General features: G+C 45.2%; 2 protein-coding genes and 1 long non-coding RNA gene across 3 annotated transcripts; all 3 read right to left on the bottom strand.

Moving 5' to 3' along the window:
• Positions 1-697: 697 nt before the first annotated feature.
• LOC120661273 (pentatricopeptide repeat-containing protein At2g36980, mitochondrial-like) lies at positions 698-2,700 on the bottom strand. Its single transcript, XM_039940038.1, has one exon. It carries the CDS (start codon positions 2,672-2,674, stop codon positions 749-751), a length of 1,926 nt encoding a protein of 641 aa, XP_039795972.1. The 5' UTR covers positions 2,675-2,700; the 3' UTR covers positions 698-748.
• Positions 2,701-2,958: 258 nt separating this feature from the next.
• On the bottom strand, positions 2,959-10,539 carry LOC120661269 (probable 1-acylglycerol-3-phosphate O-acyltransferase). The gene is made up of 9 exons (XM_039940035.1): positions 10,152-10,539; positions 7,726-7,962; positions 7,442-7,488; positions 7,050-7,168; positions 6,812-6,972; positions 3,935-4,044; positions 3,743-3,842; positions 3,409-3,532; positions 2,959-3,315 (listed from the first exon to the last, which is right to left on the bottom strand). The coding sequence occupies exons 1-9, from the start codon at positions 10,358-10,360 to the stop codon at positions 3,187-3,189; spliced, it is 1,236 nt and encodes a 411-aa protein (XP_039795969.1). The 5' UTR covers positions 10,361-10,539; the 3' UTR covers positions 2,959-3,186.
• Positions 10,540-14,457: 3,918 nt separating this feature from the next.
• Positions 14,458-16,281, bottom strand: LOC120661272. Its single transcript, XR_005669852.1, has 4 exons — positions 15,698-16,281; positions 15,025-15,120; positions 14,750-14,879; positions 14,458-14,656 (listed from the first exon to the last, which is right to left on the bottom strand). It is a non-coding gene; the product is annotated as an uncharacterized LOC120661272 (long non-coding RNA).
• Positions 16,282-16,739: the final 458 nt, after the last annotated feature.

Below are 16,739 nucleotides of genomic sequence, written 5' to 3'. Positions count from 1 at the left end.
CCATGTCTGTTCCTTTTTTTTAAAAAAAAGAAATATCCATGTTTGTTTCTCATTCGTTTTTTAGATTCAAAGCGGGTGGAAACTTGCCAAGCTTTAAAGAGGCGACCAACCAGTAGGGCGTGGTTAGTTTACGGTTGACCGTACATCGATTTTTCGACAGCAATTTTTTTCCGTTTTTAGAAACTTTTTTGTCGTTTTCTGAGAAAAAAGAATTCAGACATTTTTTTGAGACAAATAATTTTTCAAGTGAAAATTTGGTGGGTAGAAAAAATTTCAAGAAACAAATTAGTGAGATAAAAAAATTTACGAGAGAAATTTATCAAATGAAAGAAACAAAAAATGTACATCTAAATAAAAAAAACTCGGCTAATTTTTTTAAAAAAACTTTTTGTATGCAAAGAACAAAAAAAGAAAAAATTAAAAAAAAATAGAAAACTGGATCTGGGCGGGGGGCGGCGCTAGTGGCGAGCGGCCGCGCCTCTCCGCCGCTCCCGCCGGCGCAACCGCGCCTCCCGCCCCGGCCCCGCCGCGCGGCCTCCCGCCGCCGGCCCCCTCTCAGGCCGCATGGAGCAGAAGGAAAGGGGGATGGGGGCGCCATGGAGTAGACGAGATCTAGATGGAGGGAGGGGGGAGAACGTGTGTATTGGAAAGGAGAGGAGCGCGGAGGATAAAGTCGCGTTGGCCCCGCGCACGTGGATGGAAAAAAAAATCGACCACTGGAGGGGGTATGTTATGGTCGACCGTAATTTCAGCATTGGGTGATGTTTCTCATCTCCCCATCTAATAGGCGAAGAACATTGCATACAAAACCTGTATGATCAGGATCTTGCACACCTGATACAAATACCCTAACAGCACCTTCCACCTCGATCCAGCTGCAACCAGGGGACTTCTTGACACCGTGCTCAGCCATTGCTTTTCTCACCCTCTCGGCCTCGCTCCATTGCCCACTGGCGCAGAACAAGTTGGACAGCATGACATAGCCTGCATCTCTTGGAGGATCAGTCCTCACCATGTCTTTCACCACCTTCCGGGCAACACTGACATTCAGGTGCTCCGACGAGCACACACTAAGCAGAGCTTCATGTATGTCGCTGCTATGAGTCTGAACTGTTTCCGAACAATGACTGAGCATCTCAATAGCCTTTGTGATGTCCCCTGACCTCGCAAACATGTCAAGAACGCAAGACAGATGCTCTGGCTTTGGCTGAATTCCATGAACAGACACCATCGACTCGAAGAACATTTTCCCTTGCTCCAGAAGGCCAGAGTGGCTACAGGCTGTAAGCAAGCATGCAAATGTCACCTCATCAGGGCAGACTTCATGGGATTTCATGGTTTCGTACACCATCAGTGCTTCGTTGGCCCACCCATTTATCGCAAATCCGAACAACATTGTGTTCCATGAGACCAGGTCCTTGGCAAAGATGCCATTGAACACATCGCTTGCACTCTTGACATCCCCGCACTTGGCATACATGTCCATCAAACTGTTGGCTACATACAGGTAGGATGCAAACCCAGTTTGGAACACTCTACCATGGACCGCCCTTCCACTTGCAAGAGACACAGAAGTAGCACAAGCATGAAGCACAGCCCCAAATGTGAAGTCGTCTGGACGAATATGATCATGTGCCAACATCTCGACAAATAGTCTGAGGGCTTCATCAGCACAGCCGTTCCTTGCAAGTCCTCCAATCATTGCTGTCCATGAGATAACATTTGGCTCGGGTACAGTTCGAAAAAGAGAAGCAGCCTGCTCCATGTAGCCAAGCTTCATGTAAGCATCAATCAGGGAATTCCATGACACAATTGTCCGCACCTCCATGGACTCAAAAATTCGCACGGCTTCATCGAGCAAACTGAACTTAGTGTACAAGGAAATCAGGGAGTTACTGACCTCGGCCATTGCATTCCAGCCACTCTGCACTACAATCTTGTGAATTGCAAAGCCGGTAGAGGGGTGGGCTAGCTCGGTGCAAGCATCAACAAGAATGCAGAGTGTTGCATCGTCACAGGTAAGCCCCGCCATCCACATCTTGCTGAAGAGAATCAGGCATTGTCTGGCATTGCCACTGCGTGAATACCCCATAAGCAACGTGTTCCAGGCGATGTTGTTTCTGCTAGGCATTTCATCAAACAAGTCCTGCGCGAGTCTCAAGTGGCCTGAGGCAACATAGGCGTGCAGGAGCGAGCACCAGGACAGCGCATTGCGGTCGTGCATCTCCCGGAAGGCGCGCTCCGCGTCGTCGGCGCGGGCGCACTTGGCGTACATGGCGACGAGCGCGTTGCCGACGGGGAGCGGCGCCCGCAGGCCGATGCGGAGGAGCCGGGCGTGGAGCTGCGCGCCGGCGGCGTGGCACCGGAGCGCCGCGGCCGCGGCGAGCGCGGCGGTGAGCGAGAACGCGTCGGGCGCGGGCGCGCGGGCGAAGAGCGCGAGCGCGTCGCGGGGCCGGCCGGCGCGCGCGTAGGCGGTGAGCATCGCGTTCCAGGCCACCGCGTCGCGCCGCGGCATCGCGTCGAACACGGCGCGCGCTGCGGCTGCGTCGCCCGCGCGGCCGAGGGAGGCGATCCGGGAGGTGGCGGCGGCGAGGCCGGCGAAGAGCCTGCCGCCGCCGCCATGCTCTGCTACCCGTGCAGCCGCACGACTAGCTGCCTGTGGGCTCAGGCTCATCAAAGGAAGTCTGAGTGGGGCCGAGAGACCGGGAGAGGTTGCCTGCGCTAAGTGGCCACGAGCCCACGACGATTGACGCGCAAAGCTTCATAAAATTTGCATAATTCAGTAGTTTCTAGATTTTTTTGTAGAAAACGCTTCGATTTATGCAAAAAATAGAGAAAACCATTTGAACACAGGAACATATGATGTCCAAATATCAGCTCTAACAACTACCTGGCGAGCAATGCAACTGGAGTCCGGTGGTGTTTTCGGCGTAAGAATTTGTTTTTGCAAGGACATGATTTGCGTAGTGCAAGTTTGGGTCTTGAAAATCAAATAAAGAATTCGTACATTACATAACTTTACGTTTCTCACAATTGATACAGAATATGTACACGGAAAATATCAGCCCAATTCGTACACAAACAATCTGGTGGAGATGGGCACAAATAGTTCCACCATCGTATAAGCTTTGCTTTATCATGTACTAGACTACTATTGTTGGGCACGAGATTGTTGAGGATGCGATCTCATGCGGATATTAAGCCATCAGGAAGAGTGAGGCCCTCCTCTCCAGCTCCAGATAAAATATTACGACAGGCATACATCACAGCCGAGTGGAACGCCGACGGGTTGTCAATAAACACGAAATGACCCCCCTGCAGAATATAACCGCTAAGATTTAGTCCTTGAACCAGTATTGTAAAACTGTGATTTGTGACTGTGTGATGTCGCCAGCTGGCAAGATTTACCTGTGGGACTCTAATTATTTCACAAGGAACTTTCATGTCCTTCCGCGCTTGCTGCGCCCCTTGGTAGTTCATCCAATCTTGCTGCCCGTATATGAAAGTAGTCGGCACTTTCCAATCAGATGCGCTGTTGCAAGGAAGGTAAAACGTCATGAAACATCAAGGGGACTGTAATTATATTATTATTTTGGGGGGGGAGCACTTGTTGAATCTAGAATTAATTGTCTCAGTTCAAATGATCATCTAATTTCCATATGAAAACCATGACAACAAGACATTGTGCATGGTCAGTATCAGAGAACAGTTAACCAAAAGTTGGTAAGTGTAAGAGGCTAACCACTGCAGAAGAGGTTTCCTTGCAAATGCCCCAAAGGAAAATATGTATTTCAAGCACAGCTCTCCACTAGCTTTGGCGGCTAAGGTATGGTAAATATAATCTTCAAACATGAGGAAACAACAATAAGTATCAGTTGCAAGTATTATCAGAAAAAAAAATGCATGTACTAGATTAGTTAACCGAACAGAATACCTGTCAGCAATGCAGATTCTTGATCTGTTAGTAATTCACCAGTTGAACTTGTACCAAACCTGGCACTGATATATCTTTGTACTAGACCTGGACCCCAAGGACCCAATCCTCTGTTTGAGAAAAACAGATAAAAATGAGGACAGAAAATGCAGTAGCACACCAAAAATATGATAAGAGCAATGTTTGTTGTTTTTGCAGCAAAATTGCAACAAAGCCTCATATACTTTGCCATTGGAGCAATCAAGCGTTTCTAGTTTGATTTGAATGTTGCAGACCCCTCTACTCTGTTCAAACCAATGCCGACATGACCACTAATTGCAGCAGCCAGCAGGAGCAAGTGACTGCCACGTCACAACATATGATGTCTATGTATGCGGGATTATACAACAACAACAACATAGTCTTTTTTCCCAAGCAAGTTGGGGTAGGCTAGAGATGAAACCCGAAAGAAATAAGTTCAAAGTTCAGGCACATTGATAGCTAGTCTCCAAGCGCTCCTATCCAAAGCTATCTCTTTAGAGATATTCCAATCCTTAAGGTCTCTCTTAACCGACTCATCCCACGTCAGTTTAGGTCTACCTCTACCCCTCTTTACATTATCGACCCGCTCAAGAACCCCATTACGCACCGGCGCCTCAGGAGGCCTTCGTTGGACATGTCCAAACCATCTCAGCCGATGCTTGATAAGTTTTTCCTCAATTGGTGCCACCCCGACCCTATCCCGAATAACTTCGTTCCGGACTCTATCCCTCCTTGTGTGCCCGCAAAACCACCGCAACATCCGCATCTCTGCTACACTCAGTTGCTGGACATGTCGCCTTTTTTAGGCCAACATTCAGCACCGTATAACATCGCCGGACGAATTGCTGTCCTATGTATGCGGGATTATAACGAATAAAAATAATATAAACAAAATAAAATGATTTTCTTATTTTAAATTATATAAGAGGTCACAATAATTGGTAGGCAGCTCAAAGTAGAGACACGGCGCAGCATGAATTAATCATCACTTAGTCTTTCTTGAGGCCAATTCCACCATTACTTCCGAGCAGGCAGTGTGTTTCAACATCCATGTGCAGATCAGATATTGGATGCAAAACAGTAGTTGTGTGTTCCAGGGGCTTGTGACGTGTGTAGTAATGCAGATGGAAATGTTATTTGCATGGAGGTTTTAAATCATTTGAGTGAAAGTAACTAGTGTTGGTGTCACTTTGGATTGCTGTCACACATTTGGATGTGATTTTTTGTTAATTTGGAGTTGAGGACTCAATTTGAACTTAGCAGGTGTTTCCAACTTGAAGGAAACCTACAGATTATTTTGCGAACTTTCAATTTTTCTTTGATGTTTTCCTAGTGATTCCATGAAGTGACACTGCACTTCTATCAGTTGAAACGGAACAACAAACTACACTACTCTGTGAACTTAAAGGGGCTATCTTATTTAAATCTAATTAGCAGGGATAGATCATTCCAACATTTTAATTCAAATAGAAAGTTTTTGTTGCAATGCTGTCCTATTTCTATCTGGGTTCATGCCTGGAAGGTCAACTATGGAGGCGATTTTCTTAATACGACAATTGATGGAGAGATATAGGGAGCAGAAGAAGGACTTGCACATGGTCTTCATTGACCTTGAGAAGGCATATGACAAAGTACCGAGAAATGTCATGTGGTGGGCTTTGAAGAAGCACAAAGTCCCAACTAAGTATATTACCCTCATTAAGGATATGTACAAGGATGCGACGACGTTTGTCCGGACATGTGATGGCAACACCACTGACTTTCCTATTAACATAGGCCTACACCAGGGGTCAGCATTGAGCTCTTATTTATTTGCTTTAGTGATGGATGAGGTCACAAGGGATATACAAGGTGAGATTCCTTGGTGTATGCTCTTTGCTGATGATGTGGTGCTAGTTGACGAGAGTAGGGCAGGGGCTAATAGGAAGTTAGAGCTGTGGAGACGCACGTTAGAGTCGAAAGGGTTCAGACTTAGTAGGACCAAGACCGAGTACATGATGTGCGATTTCAGCGCGACTAGGTATGAGGGGGGAGACGTTAGTCTAGATGGGCAAGTGGTGGTCCAGAAGGATACTTTTCGGTATTTAGGATCGGTGCTACAAAAGGATGGCGACATTGATGAAGATGTTAGGCATAGAATTTCAGCTGGCTGGTTGAAATGGCGGCAAGCTTCTGGCATCCTTTGTGACAAGAGGGTGCCACAAAAGCTAAAAGACAAATTCTATAGGACAACAATTCGTCCGGCGATGTTATACGGTGCTGAATGTTGGCCTAAAAAAAGGCGACATGTCCAGCAACTGAGTGTAGCAGAGATGCGGATGTTGCGGTGGTTTTGCGGGCACACAAGGAGAGATAGGGTCCGGAACGAAGTTATTCGGGATAGGGTCGGGGTGGCACCAATTGAGGAGAAACTTATCCAACATCGGCTGAGATGGTTTGGACATGTCCAACGAAGGCCTCCTGAGGCGCCGGTGCGTAATGGGGTTCTTGAGCGGGTCGATAATGTAAAGAGGGGTAGAGGTGGACCTAAACTGACGTGGGATGAGTCGGTTAAGAGAGACCTTAAGGATTGGAATATCTCTAAAGAGATAGCTTTGGATAGGAGCGCTTGGAGACTAGCTATCAATGTGCCTGAACTTTGAACTTATTTCTTTCGGATTTCATCTCTAGCCTACCCCAACTTGCTTGGGAAAAAAGGCTATGTTGTTGTTGTTGTTGTTGTTGTTGTTGTTGTTGCTGCCGCCGCCCTATTTCTATCTCAAAAACTAAAAAACAATAAATAAAGTTACATAGAAATTTAAATTGTAATGTGTAATGTTTAGAAAAAAATGAAAATGTGCAATAAGATCAAATTACCTAACAATTCTTTGAGGAGTAAAATTGGACTCCCAAAGATGATTGATTAGCATGCCTTTCCATGTTGCTCGAAACTTTGTTAACCACTCAGAGCTATGCTCTGTTTCTGACGAGAAGCCAGCAGGACCAACCAAAATCAAGTGCTGCACATGTTCAGGGTGCTGAAATACAATCGAAGTTGTTAGTAATGATCGGCTTAAATGGAGACACTTCACTCGGTAAATGTTTAAGAAAATACCTTTAGGGCATACTTTGCCGCAACATATCCTCCAAAAGAATGACCAAGCAATATAAAGTTACTGAGGTTCTTGGCCTTGCGCCACTCCTCAAAAGAATCTATGAACCATGCCTCAGTTTCTGTTTACAAACACATCCATAAGAAGCACATGTTAAGAACTGAATCAATATATGAGTTTGATGGAACGAATCTACCTAGGCTTCTTATAAATGGTTAAAACACTAAGATTTAACAGAAAAGAGCATATTAGAAGATCATAATAAAATTAGAGGACATGGCATGCTAAATGATGCAAAGTTAAAATCTTATTGTAGTTGTGGGTAACCAGGAACATAATAAGAAGATAACATCATTTTTTTTTTAAGTTGTGCAGGTAAAGTAGAAGTATCAACCTTCGGTACTTTTACAGGTGAAGTCAGGTCTGCTTGAACCACCCCAGCTGCAAAAGGAATGAGAAAAGTCAATGCTATAGTGCCATCAAATGTATCAGTGGAAGGTTAATTGAGAATTGATACCTCCAAACCATGTTCTTCCACGACATAATAAATATTAAGGACCGGATAAGTTAAACGGAAATAAAATCATATTTAATCAACCAGATAATTTACTACTGATTAAAGACCTATAGTGGTCAACAAGAAAAAAATATTCCATATCACTTTTTGCCAAAACTTACCCAAGCTGATCAATGGCAATCACCCTAAAACGGTTTGCGAGGGCATCAAAGTTTCGAAAGAAGAACCCTTGAGAAGCCCCATAGCCATGGACCATAACAAGGGTGGGGGCGTTCTCCTTGCTATCAAATGTTACAGTATTGATGAACCTTGGTTCATCACTTGCAGATCTAAACCATCTTACTTTTGACCCAGGTGGAGCTGAGCCAATGTTGACTTGTTCCTGGACATATCCGGTTCTGCAAAAGGAAAGAAAAAGGTGCATAATGTACCAGCAAAATACAAAAAAAATGCACATATATCTAGAAAGAAATGATAAAGAATTGAATCATTTATCAACAGGATAGAAGCCTTATTACCAAAAAAAATATAGCCCACAATAATCAGAAACCACAAAATATACTCACGTGTTATATCTCAAAATTAATACGTGCAATGGGGACGGTATGGTAATTTATAACTTTTTACATAAATTGAAGATGAACCAATACGTTATACTAAGCCATGTGTGTATTTCCTACCTCACTCTTATAGACACCTTGCAACGTTTCAGTATAATCAGAAGCAATTATGTGCTTATAATCACTAGGTCAAGATGAAAGAAAGTTCTTTCATACACTGAAAAATGCAGTTCATGTGTATGCTGACACAGTTTAAAAGGACATTGGATAAATCCAAGCAATGGATGAGAGAGTTTGATAGGATCAGCGATCCTACCGCGACTGCGAAGGTGATAGGAGTGCGAGGGAGGGCGAGAGGGCTTGAATTGGCGCCTGCGGGGAGGCGCCGTGGCTGCTGGTGGAGCGCAGGGAGGCAGCGGCGGCGTGAGAGGGCCCATGTTTTCAAGTCGTCCGATTAATCGCGATTAATCGCGATTAATCGCCCAGGTCGGTTCTCCAAGTCCGACCAGCACCACCGACCCGACCAGAGCGACCAGAAACCTGGTCGTCCGATTAGTCGTCCACTAATCGCGATTAGTCGGTCGACCAGGGCAGGACTTGTTGCATTGCTGCTGTAGCAGTAGTGCTCTGTTATGGTTTGCTAAATCTCTACTGCAGTACTCCTTGTTTAATATTTATCAAGGCAGCATGAAGGTTTCTCACTTTCTCCTAACAACTTCATTTTTTTGTTTCAGCAGCAGGGATTCAGCAAGAAGAATATGGAGTTTTGGACAAGAAGCTGGAGTTCTGGAGAGCAAATATCAAAAGTAAGTCACCAAGAATTGCTTGTTGTATACTATATTGTATATATATAATTATATATACACTATATAGTATATACTGAACATGTAGACATATGGACGATTAGGGAACGACCAGGCTCGACCAGGTCAACCTGGTCGTCGACTAATCGCGATTAATCGCCTGGTCGGTCCCTAGGCGACCAGGACCGACCAGCCGATTTGAAAACATTGGAGAGGGCAGAGGGAGAGAGGGAGGCGCTAGGGTTTAGGGGTGGCCCGTGAGGCCAGCTGAGATTAATTCCCAGCCTAATCCTTTTCCAATCCAGAGTGCAGGTATTTAACTTACAATTGTTTCAAATTATAGAAACTAATTGACATAAAAAGGAAAGTAAAAATTGTGGCACCTAGCCACCTGTGCGCCGCCCCCTGCGCTGGTACGTGATCCAGGCTGGGGCTGGCGGCTGCTCCTGAGCTGGGCCCGGCTCCTGGGCCCTAACAGAGTTCCATTCATAGACAGTACAAAGGCAAACCATCCATTAGTAAATAAAACCTCATCCAATACGCTACAGAATCGCTACAGCACTAGATAATTTAATTGGTATTGGTCATTTGTCCTGAAACAAAGGCTAACATCATGCGACAAAATGATCTTAAACCACTGAGTAAAATTTCATACTCAATACAGGACAAAACCATCAAAGTCGACTTAAAATGACTAAAAGTTTAGACCCAAAGTGATTCCAAAGCGACAGTGTTTTGATTTTTTTTAGACCACTCGCATGTACAGAAACATTCAGTTAGTAGAATTCATAGACAGTTAGCTGAATAACCTTTGCAGTTAGCTACAGCAGTACAGCACTAACATTTGATTAATGTAAAACTGCAGCAATAGCGCAATCAGTCCTCATGAAAGGGAATGCAATTTCCTTACAGTTTCACAGTCTAAGCTTCGTGCCCAACATTCAAAATGAACACTTAATCTTAGCCGAGCTAGACTGCAGATGAACCAACAACCAAGTGCAATGTAAATCCACACAAAGTGACCAGCTGTGCCGGCCAAAAGACTGGAGTTTGTACCAATTGACATGTAACTAGAATGGAAGGCACAACCGCACAAGTGAGTAGCTGTCCCGGTCCAGGAGAAAGTAACTAGTTTTCCTGTACCAGTCAAAAGCCTGAAGTTCCGATTCGCATGTAATCTGCTAAATTGGAGGGGGAAAACCAAGACTGGGGGCGAGGCCGTACTTGACTATGGAGAGGAGCCGCTTCTCGGCGGCGATGATGCGGTCGGTGGAGGTGGGGATCCACCGGAGCGCGGGCGGCCACACCCGCGCCCACCTCGACCCCGCCTGCGCCGGCGCCGCCTCCGCCGCCGCCGCGGAGGCCGAGGCCCGTCTCATCTCCTCGGCCGCCATCCTGGTCCTGGTCGTCGTCGCGACGGCAGCGCGGCGCATACGACGCGGGCACACGTCACGCGACGCGAGTCTTCCCTTTCCTTTGCCCCCACGGTTCCTCCGCGGCCGCTCTGGAGTCTGGAAGTCCGGAAACGGAGTCTTGGAGGTGGAGCGAGGTGTCTGGTGCTCTCGGTTAGGTTCCGGTGCGGCTCCCGCCCGTGCCGTTCGTTAGCGTAATCGGGGAGGTTTAGGACTCGTGCTTTTAAGGGAGGGCACGGGCCGCGTTCGCGAGCCGAGCCGGAGCCGCCGACCGCCGCGTCGGCAGCGGCCGGCTACGTCACGGCGTGCGTGGTGCGCGACAAGCCGCGTGCGGTTTGGGATTGCACCGCAAGCAAGGGAGCCGGCCGCCCGGCGGGTCAGCGAGCCTTTCCGGCTTTGACCGGGCATGACTATTCATATCTAATTATGAATTAATTAATTTTAAAAATTTATCTTGTCATTTACAGTTAAATTATATAATTAATTATTTTTTCATCTGCATTTAGTATTCCATACAAAATTTTGGAAACTGTGCTTAAGCGATTTTCAGCCGGTTGCTTCGCAGAAGCGCGCGGGAGCGCGCGCCTGCGCGCACTAGTGCACGTGGAAGCTGGAGGCCCAATAAGTCAGCGGACGCGGAAGCTGCACGCCCACGAAGCTAATTCATTCCATTACTGAAAGCTCCGGGTCCGTGAACCTGAAGGCCATGAAGCTGGAGCCATGCGCGCTGGTCGGGCTTGCCATTTGCTGCCGAATTTTCAACCAAAGATTTGTAAACACTCTGTAAAGTTTAATATATTCACACTTTAAAAAGTTTTGAAAAAAGGTCTCAAACAATTCAGATTGTTTATATTGTTTCACTTTCACAACATTCCAGATTTCTTTGAGAACAATTCAAAATGTTCCGAAGAAATGGCAACAAAAAAGTTCCTGAAAGTGGTTTTGTTCAAAACATTTCAGATTGTGCAGAAAAAATGTTTTAACTAAAAAGTTCCCGAAATATGGTCATAAAAATTTCAGATTGTATAGAATGTTCAAAACATTCCAAATTTGTTTGAGAACAATTCAAAGTTTGTATAAGGTATGGTAAAAAAAAAAGTTCCCAAAATATTACAGGTTTGAAACATTCCAGAAATTAAAAAATTTCAGAGTTGTTGACAATCTTATGTTTTACCGTTGAAACTCCACATTTGAAAGTTGAAGGATCTGCTAGTTTAACATATATAAATCAAAATGATGGATGACTTGAAACTAGTACCAAGCAATATTCTGCATAAAAGAATAAAAAAACATAATTAAGTTCGTGACTAAATCAATCGACTAACATAAAGCAAAGAAGAAGATGATTCGAACCTTCAGAGATGATCAAATTGAACTGTGTTCAAGTAAGACGAGAAGATAACAAATTGGAAACAACTACGCTGTGAAATGAAGAAAATAGAAGAGGCATTAGAGTGTGAGATGAAGAAACCGAGAGGAAATGATTCGAACTTCGAAGATACGGGAATGAAATCAATCAATGGCATGAAGAGAAATCCTGAATCAGCAAATCGCCTAAACCTCCAAGATGAATCGCCTGAAACCCTAACCAAGCATTGGAAAAGAAACGGATGGATAGAAATAGGAAAAGCACTAGAAAATACTGCGCCGTTGGCGCCCTCGAGAGACCCGTCACGGACGTGTAGATCTGTGTTTATAAAGTTTTGTTGTGGGCTCGGTTAAATTTGATTTGAGTTATTAAATGTATGTGTGTGAGGTGTGGATCATTGAAATATGTCTATGGGGCGTCTATGCTTTTGTAGTGACAAAGCTTGATTTGATTTAACCCATCACCGATACACAAGTTTTTTGTGAATTTAATATTTGTGGAGTGCAGATTGGTTTCGCCAAAGTTTAGGGATATTTTCGTAAAATTATCATCAAGAGAGTGCGTGTTGATTTTGTTAAAGTTCAGGGGGGTCATTTTGGTTTCTCCAAAGTTCGAGGGGTTTTTGTGAAATTGCCATCAGTAGAGTGCGTGTCGATCTCGTTAAAATTAAGGGGGGTATTTTGTAAAATTGACATTCACAAAGTTCAAGGGCCTTTTTCTTGCAAAATTGTCATCCATAGACTGCAGGTTGACACTAAATTTGAGGGATTTCTTGTAAAATTTATATCCCAACTGTTCCTGACCGTTGGATCGGTGGTCGAGGAATTCTAGCCTACGTGGCCACTTTCTGGTGTAAGAAAATGCACCAGGGGCAGATTGGTTTCACCAAAATTTAGGGGGTTGTTCGTAAAATTGTCATCAATAGAGTGCGTGTTGATTTTGTTAAAGTTCAAGGGGCATTTTGGTTTCTCCAAAGTTCAAGAGGTTTTTCGTGAAATTGTCGTTAGTAGAATGCGTGTCGATTTCGTTAAAATTCAAGAGGTATTTTGTAAAATTGATATTCGCAAAGTTCAAAGGCTTTTTTTTGCAAAATTGTCATCCATAGACGGTAGGTTAATTTCAATAAAGTTTGAGGTATTTTTTTATAAAATTTGTATCCCAACTATTCCTGACCGTCGGATTGGCCGATCTGACGGCCAAGAAATTCTGGCCTACGTGGCTACTTCCTGGTGCAAGGAAATGCACCAGATTTAGTATAAGACTAGTGAATGACGCGCGCCTTCGCGCGCGAGCCTGTGTAATGCGTATAATTTTCTTGATATAGTGATTTTTCAGAGGTCGGTGGTTCATGTTGTTTAACAATATGTGCCTGATAAAGAAATACATATATTTGTACTAAAGAGCAACATAGTGATAAATAGTTTATGGATAAACTACTGCAGATGATACATATAGAAGTATTTGACAGGAGCAGTTGTTATATTACAATTTAAATCTCCAATTGGGATAGCTAAGGAGCTGTAGGAGAATAGGAGGGTTCACTAACTTAACAGACATTGTATTTAGGTGGAACTGGCCATGTTACATAGCTGCATTAAGTAGTTTGGAAAATGCCGGCATGAGAACAGTTTTCCCTGTGTTCATACTTGGATCAGGGACGGTTGAAATGCAGTCGCCGGCAGGATGTATCTGTGCCCGCCAATGTAGAACAAATTATCGTCCATTGTAACCTGTAATGGGCTGCATATTCTCCATGAATTAGTGCACAGGTCAAAAATCTCAACGTTAGATATCATGTTGCTTCCATCATACCCTCCCACAGCATACCTGTAATGAGGCAAGCAGCAGTGAGGTCACCTCCAATGCTAAAACTTAAAAGGAATTATATTGCACCTAGGCAAGAGACTGAGAGTCTTACGGGGCATCCCCCAAGACAGCTACCGAGTGGGTCAGTGGGATCCTCTTCTCATGCTCATACTTGGAAGCAGCGCCCAGAAACCTTCCCTTGGATCATACCTTTCTGCTGATCTGTGTATTGCAACAATTTTGTTCAATAGGCGAGTAAAAAATGACATCTAAACCACAATTGCAACATTGAAATATTGGTTAGAGAGTTTACTGTAAGTACATGTTGACCCACCAGTTATACAGAGCACGCTATTAAATGTGGGCAGCAGGAGCAAATCGCTGGAACAACATAGCACACAAAAGCACGAATGTTAGATCCAAAATCAAACCGTTCAGGATAAATTGGACAAAGGAATCAATTGATGAGCACAGAATGATAAACTGGACAAAGGATACATTAAATTAGAAACAAATAATTGATATCAAAGAAAGAAACAAATAAAATCTGAATGGCAAATTGTGACTGTGAAGTATCATAAATGATGCACTATAGGACAAACAGAAGGTAAAAGCAGATCATTATTGAATAATTATTAGGGAAAGGTAAAGATGCTATTTACCTATGACAATTACTAAATCATCTGGACCCGATGACACCCCATCAAACTGATAAGGAAATCTGATTTCAATGGCCTGCAAGAGTTATTCTCAATAGCTAGTCATGTAAATATGATGCTATCAATATGTAGAACAAAAGCCAGCCAACCATAAGAAGCCTCATAGTCCAATCGCAGTAAAGCTGTAAACAAATCAAATTTGCTTTTACATGGCAGAACATGCATAATAAAAAAAACAGACCAATAAAGTTTAGACATGGCAATATATACCAAAAGTTAAACTTTCCCATGAAAGACGAATCAACCAATACATGAATCTGCAGCCTTTCATTAGATCAATAGAGACACAAGAGTATATGAGGAAGCATAATAGAGGTGGAGTACTAACAGAGAAAATGCGCAGCAATCAAATGAAGTTAGATCTTCAAGCATGGGCCGATGCAGTTGTATGAATCCAGTGAAGAACGAACCGTACATTGATTTCTAAATTGAAAAGGGCAACCATATCCAATCTTTGTTTAGTGCAGTAGTACAGGGACCTCCTAAAGGAAAGGGACAGGCCAAGATGACCCTTACCTCTTAGAATACCTTAAGCTGTTTGGTTATTCTTGTTGACTTGTCCAGGCACACCCTTTATTAGAGGAGAAACTGTGTTTTTTTTTTCGCAGATCCAACAGTGAGATCTTGCTCAGATTAATTAGAATGCCTATCATCAATGTGTATAGAACTGAATTATGTCAATTGTCAGCGAATAAACTAACTATAGTTGAATCTCAAAGGTGGCTTGTATTACATCTGCTTTTCATCAAAGACATGAGGTGCGTGAAGGCAAATAGAAGAGACGACTATACCTTCGCAGTTTGGTCATTGGTGAGCTTGCTTGTATTGTAGTCTTAGTCACTCCATAATAATTTCACTGAGCACTGTGAAGTTAAATGGACATATATCTATCCTAGCATAAAGAAACAAAATATGAGAATGCACAATCTAATATCCTTGCCCCATTTTACAGTAAAAAGCATTTCCTTAATCTGCAGTCATAGATGCAAAAAGAATCAATTTTAATCTCTGATTTTGAGCAGCTTTAAAAAGTAAGCACAGCATAGAAATAATTGGGTATAGAAATGTTGCTGTTTTAATTTAGAAATGACAGCGAAAGGAGGCATTTGGGCAAGTAAATAATTCTCAGGACATTCAAGTATAGATTTGCAAAACGGAAATAAAGATCAGACATGCTTCCTGGATAGCATCGAGGTAGCTTTGCTGATGAAATGCAGGTTTTAAAAATGACAGCAGTGCCTAAACATCTGACATAGGCATTCCATCGAACATATGATGTGCAACTCCTTTAGAATATATTCCATATGCTAATGCAATAAAAAAATTGATGTTCAACCGGAAATAAGACAAAGGAATGGCATACATTGATCAAGCAAAGAATTAGATTGGCTGCTCTTCCATTCACAATATGCAATAAATAGGCGGGCATGATCAAGGGAAAAAAATATAGGCTTAGAAATTTACCTCTCTTTCCCCTTCCAAATTCCTATCCGTGAATGGGATGCTGATCAGAGTCCAAGGGGGCAGCATAAGGGCTGGTCGGCAAGGTCGCGAAATCCGAGTACACGCCGCGGCGGTGTAGATCGACGACGGTGTACGAATAGGAGCCGGCCGCCGCCGCCGCCACCGCGGTCAATGAAGACGGAGAAGGGTCAGGGAGAGGAAGGACAGGAAGGAGGAGAGCAGGATGGAGGAATAGAGGGAGCCGTAGAACAGACTGGGATAGACATGGAGGACTGTCTTACCAGCGGCGGCGAGCACGGACTCCGGGAGCCCCTTGCCCCAGAGCACGACGTCGAATGAGGATGCGAGCAGAGGCTCCGTCACGCCCTGCGAAGCCGCGAGTCCCATAAACCGCACGTTCGCCACCACCATTGCGTCTTCGCCCTGCACCAGGAAGAGGGGAGCAGAGGCAGCGGCATCATCGACGCCCAGATCGGGTGGCCGATTCGCCGCTGTAGGCCAGCAAAAGCGGGCCCGCCGCAACCAGCTTGCCGACGTCGGATGGAAAGGCGGTGGGAGGAGGCGCAGTCGGGCTCATGACGGAGCCTGCACGCGCGCTCGCGGCCTGGAGCCAGCGACCTCGTCTGCGCGACCGCGTCCTTTAGGGCCGCCTCGGCGGTGTCCGCGCGCCCGCGGCCGGGCCGGCGGCTGCGCCCCACGAGCCGGTGGCCGGGCCGGGCCAGCGGCCGCGCCGCTACGGCGGCCGAGGCCGTGTCGGGGGCCGCACCGTTCTGGCGGCCGAGGCCGCGTCCGCGCCGGACGCCGAGGCGGCAGCAGCGGGGCTGCTGCGCCCGCGCGCTTGCAGGCGCAGCGGCGGCGGCTGGGCCGCGGACAGGACCGGCACGCGCGCCGGCGGCCGGTGGAGGCCGTGCTTGGGGGCGGCGGCGGCGGGTGCGCCGCGGCCAGGGCGGCACTGGGCCTGTGGCCGGAGAGGAGGAGCAAACGCTGTCAAGAGAGGCCACGATGTCTCTAGAGGAGATATTTTTAACGCGTGGGGAGAAAC

The sequence above is a fragment of the Panicum virgatum genome, chromosome 2N (genome assembly GCF_016808335.1).
Source record: "Panicum virgatum strain AP13 chromosome 2N, P.virgatum_v5, whole genome shotgun sequence".
Classification (NCBI taxonomy): domain Eukaryota; kingdom Viridiplantae; phylum Streptophyta; class Magnoliopsida; order Poales; family Poaceae; genus Panicum; species Panicum virgatum.
The sequence above is the reverse complement of the archived record's forward strand: the minus strand, read 5'-3'. Positions and strand labels throughout refer to the sequence as shown.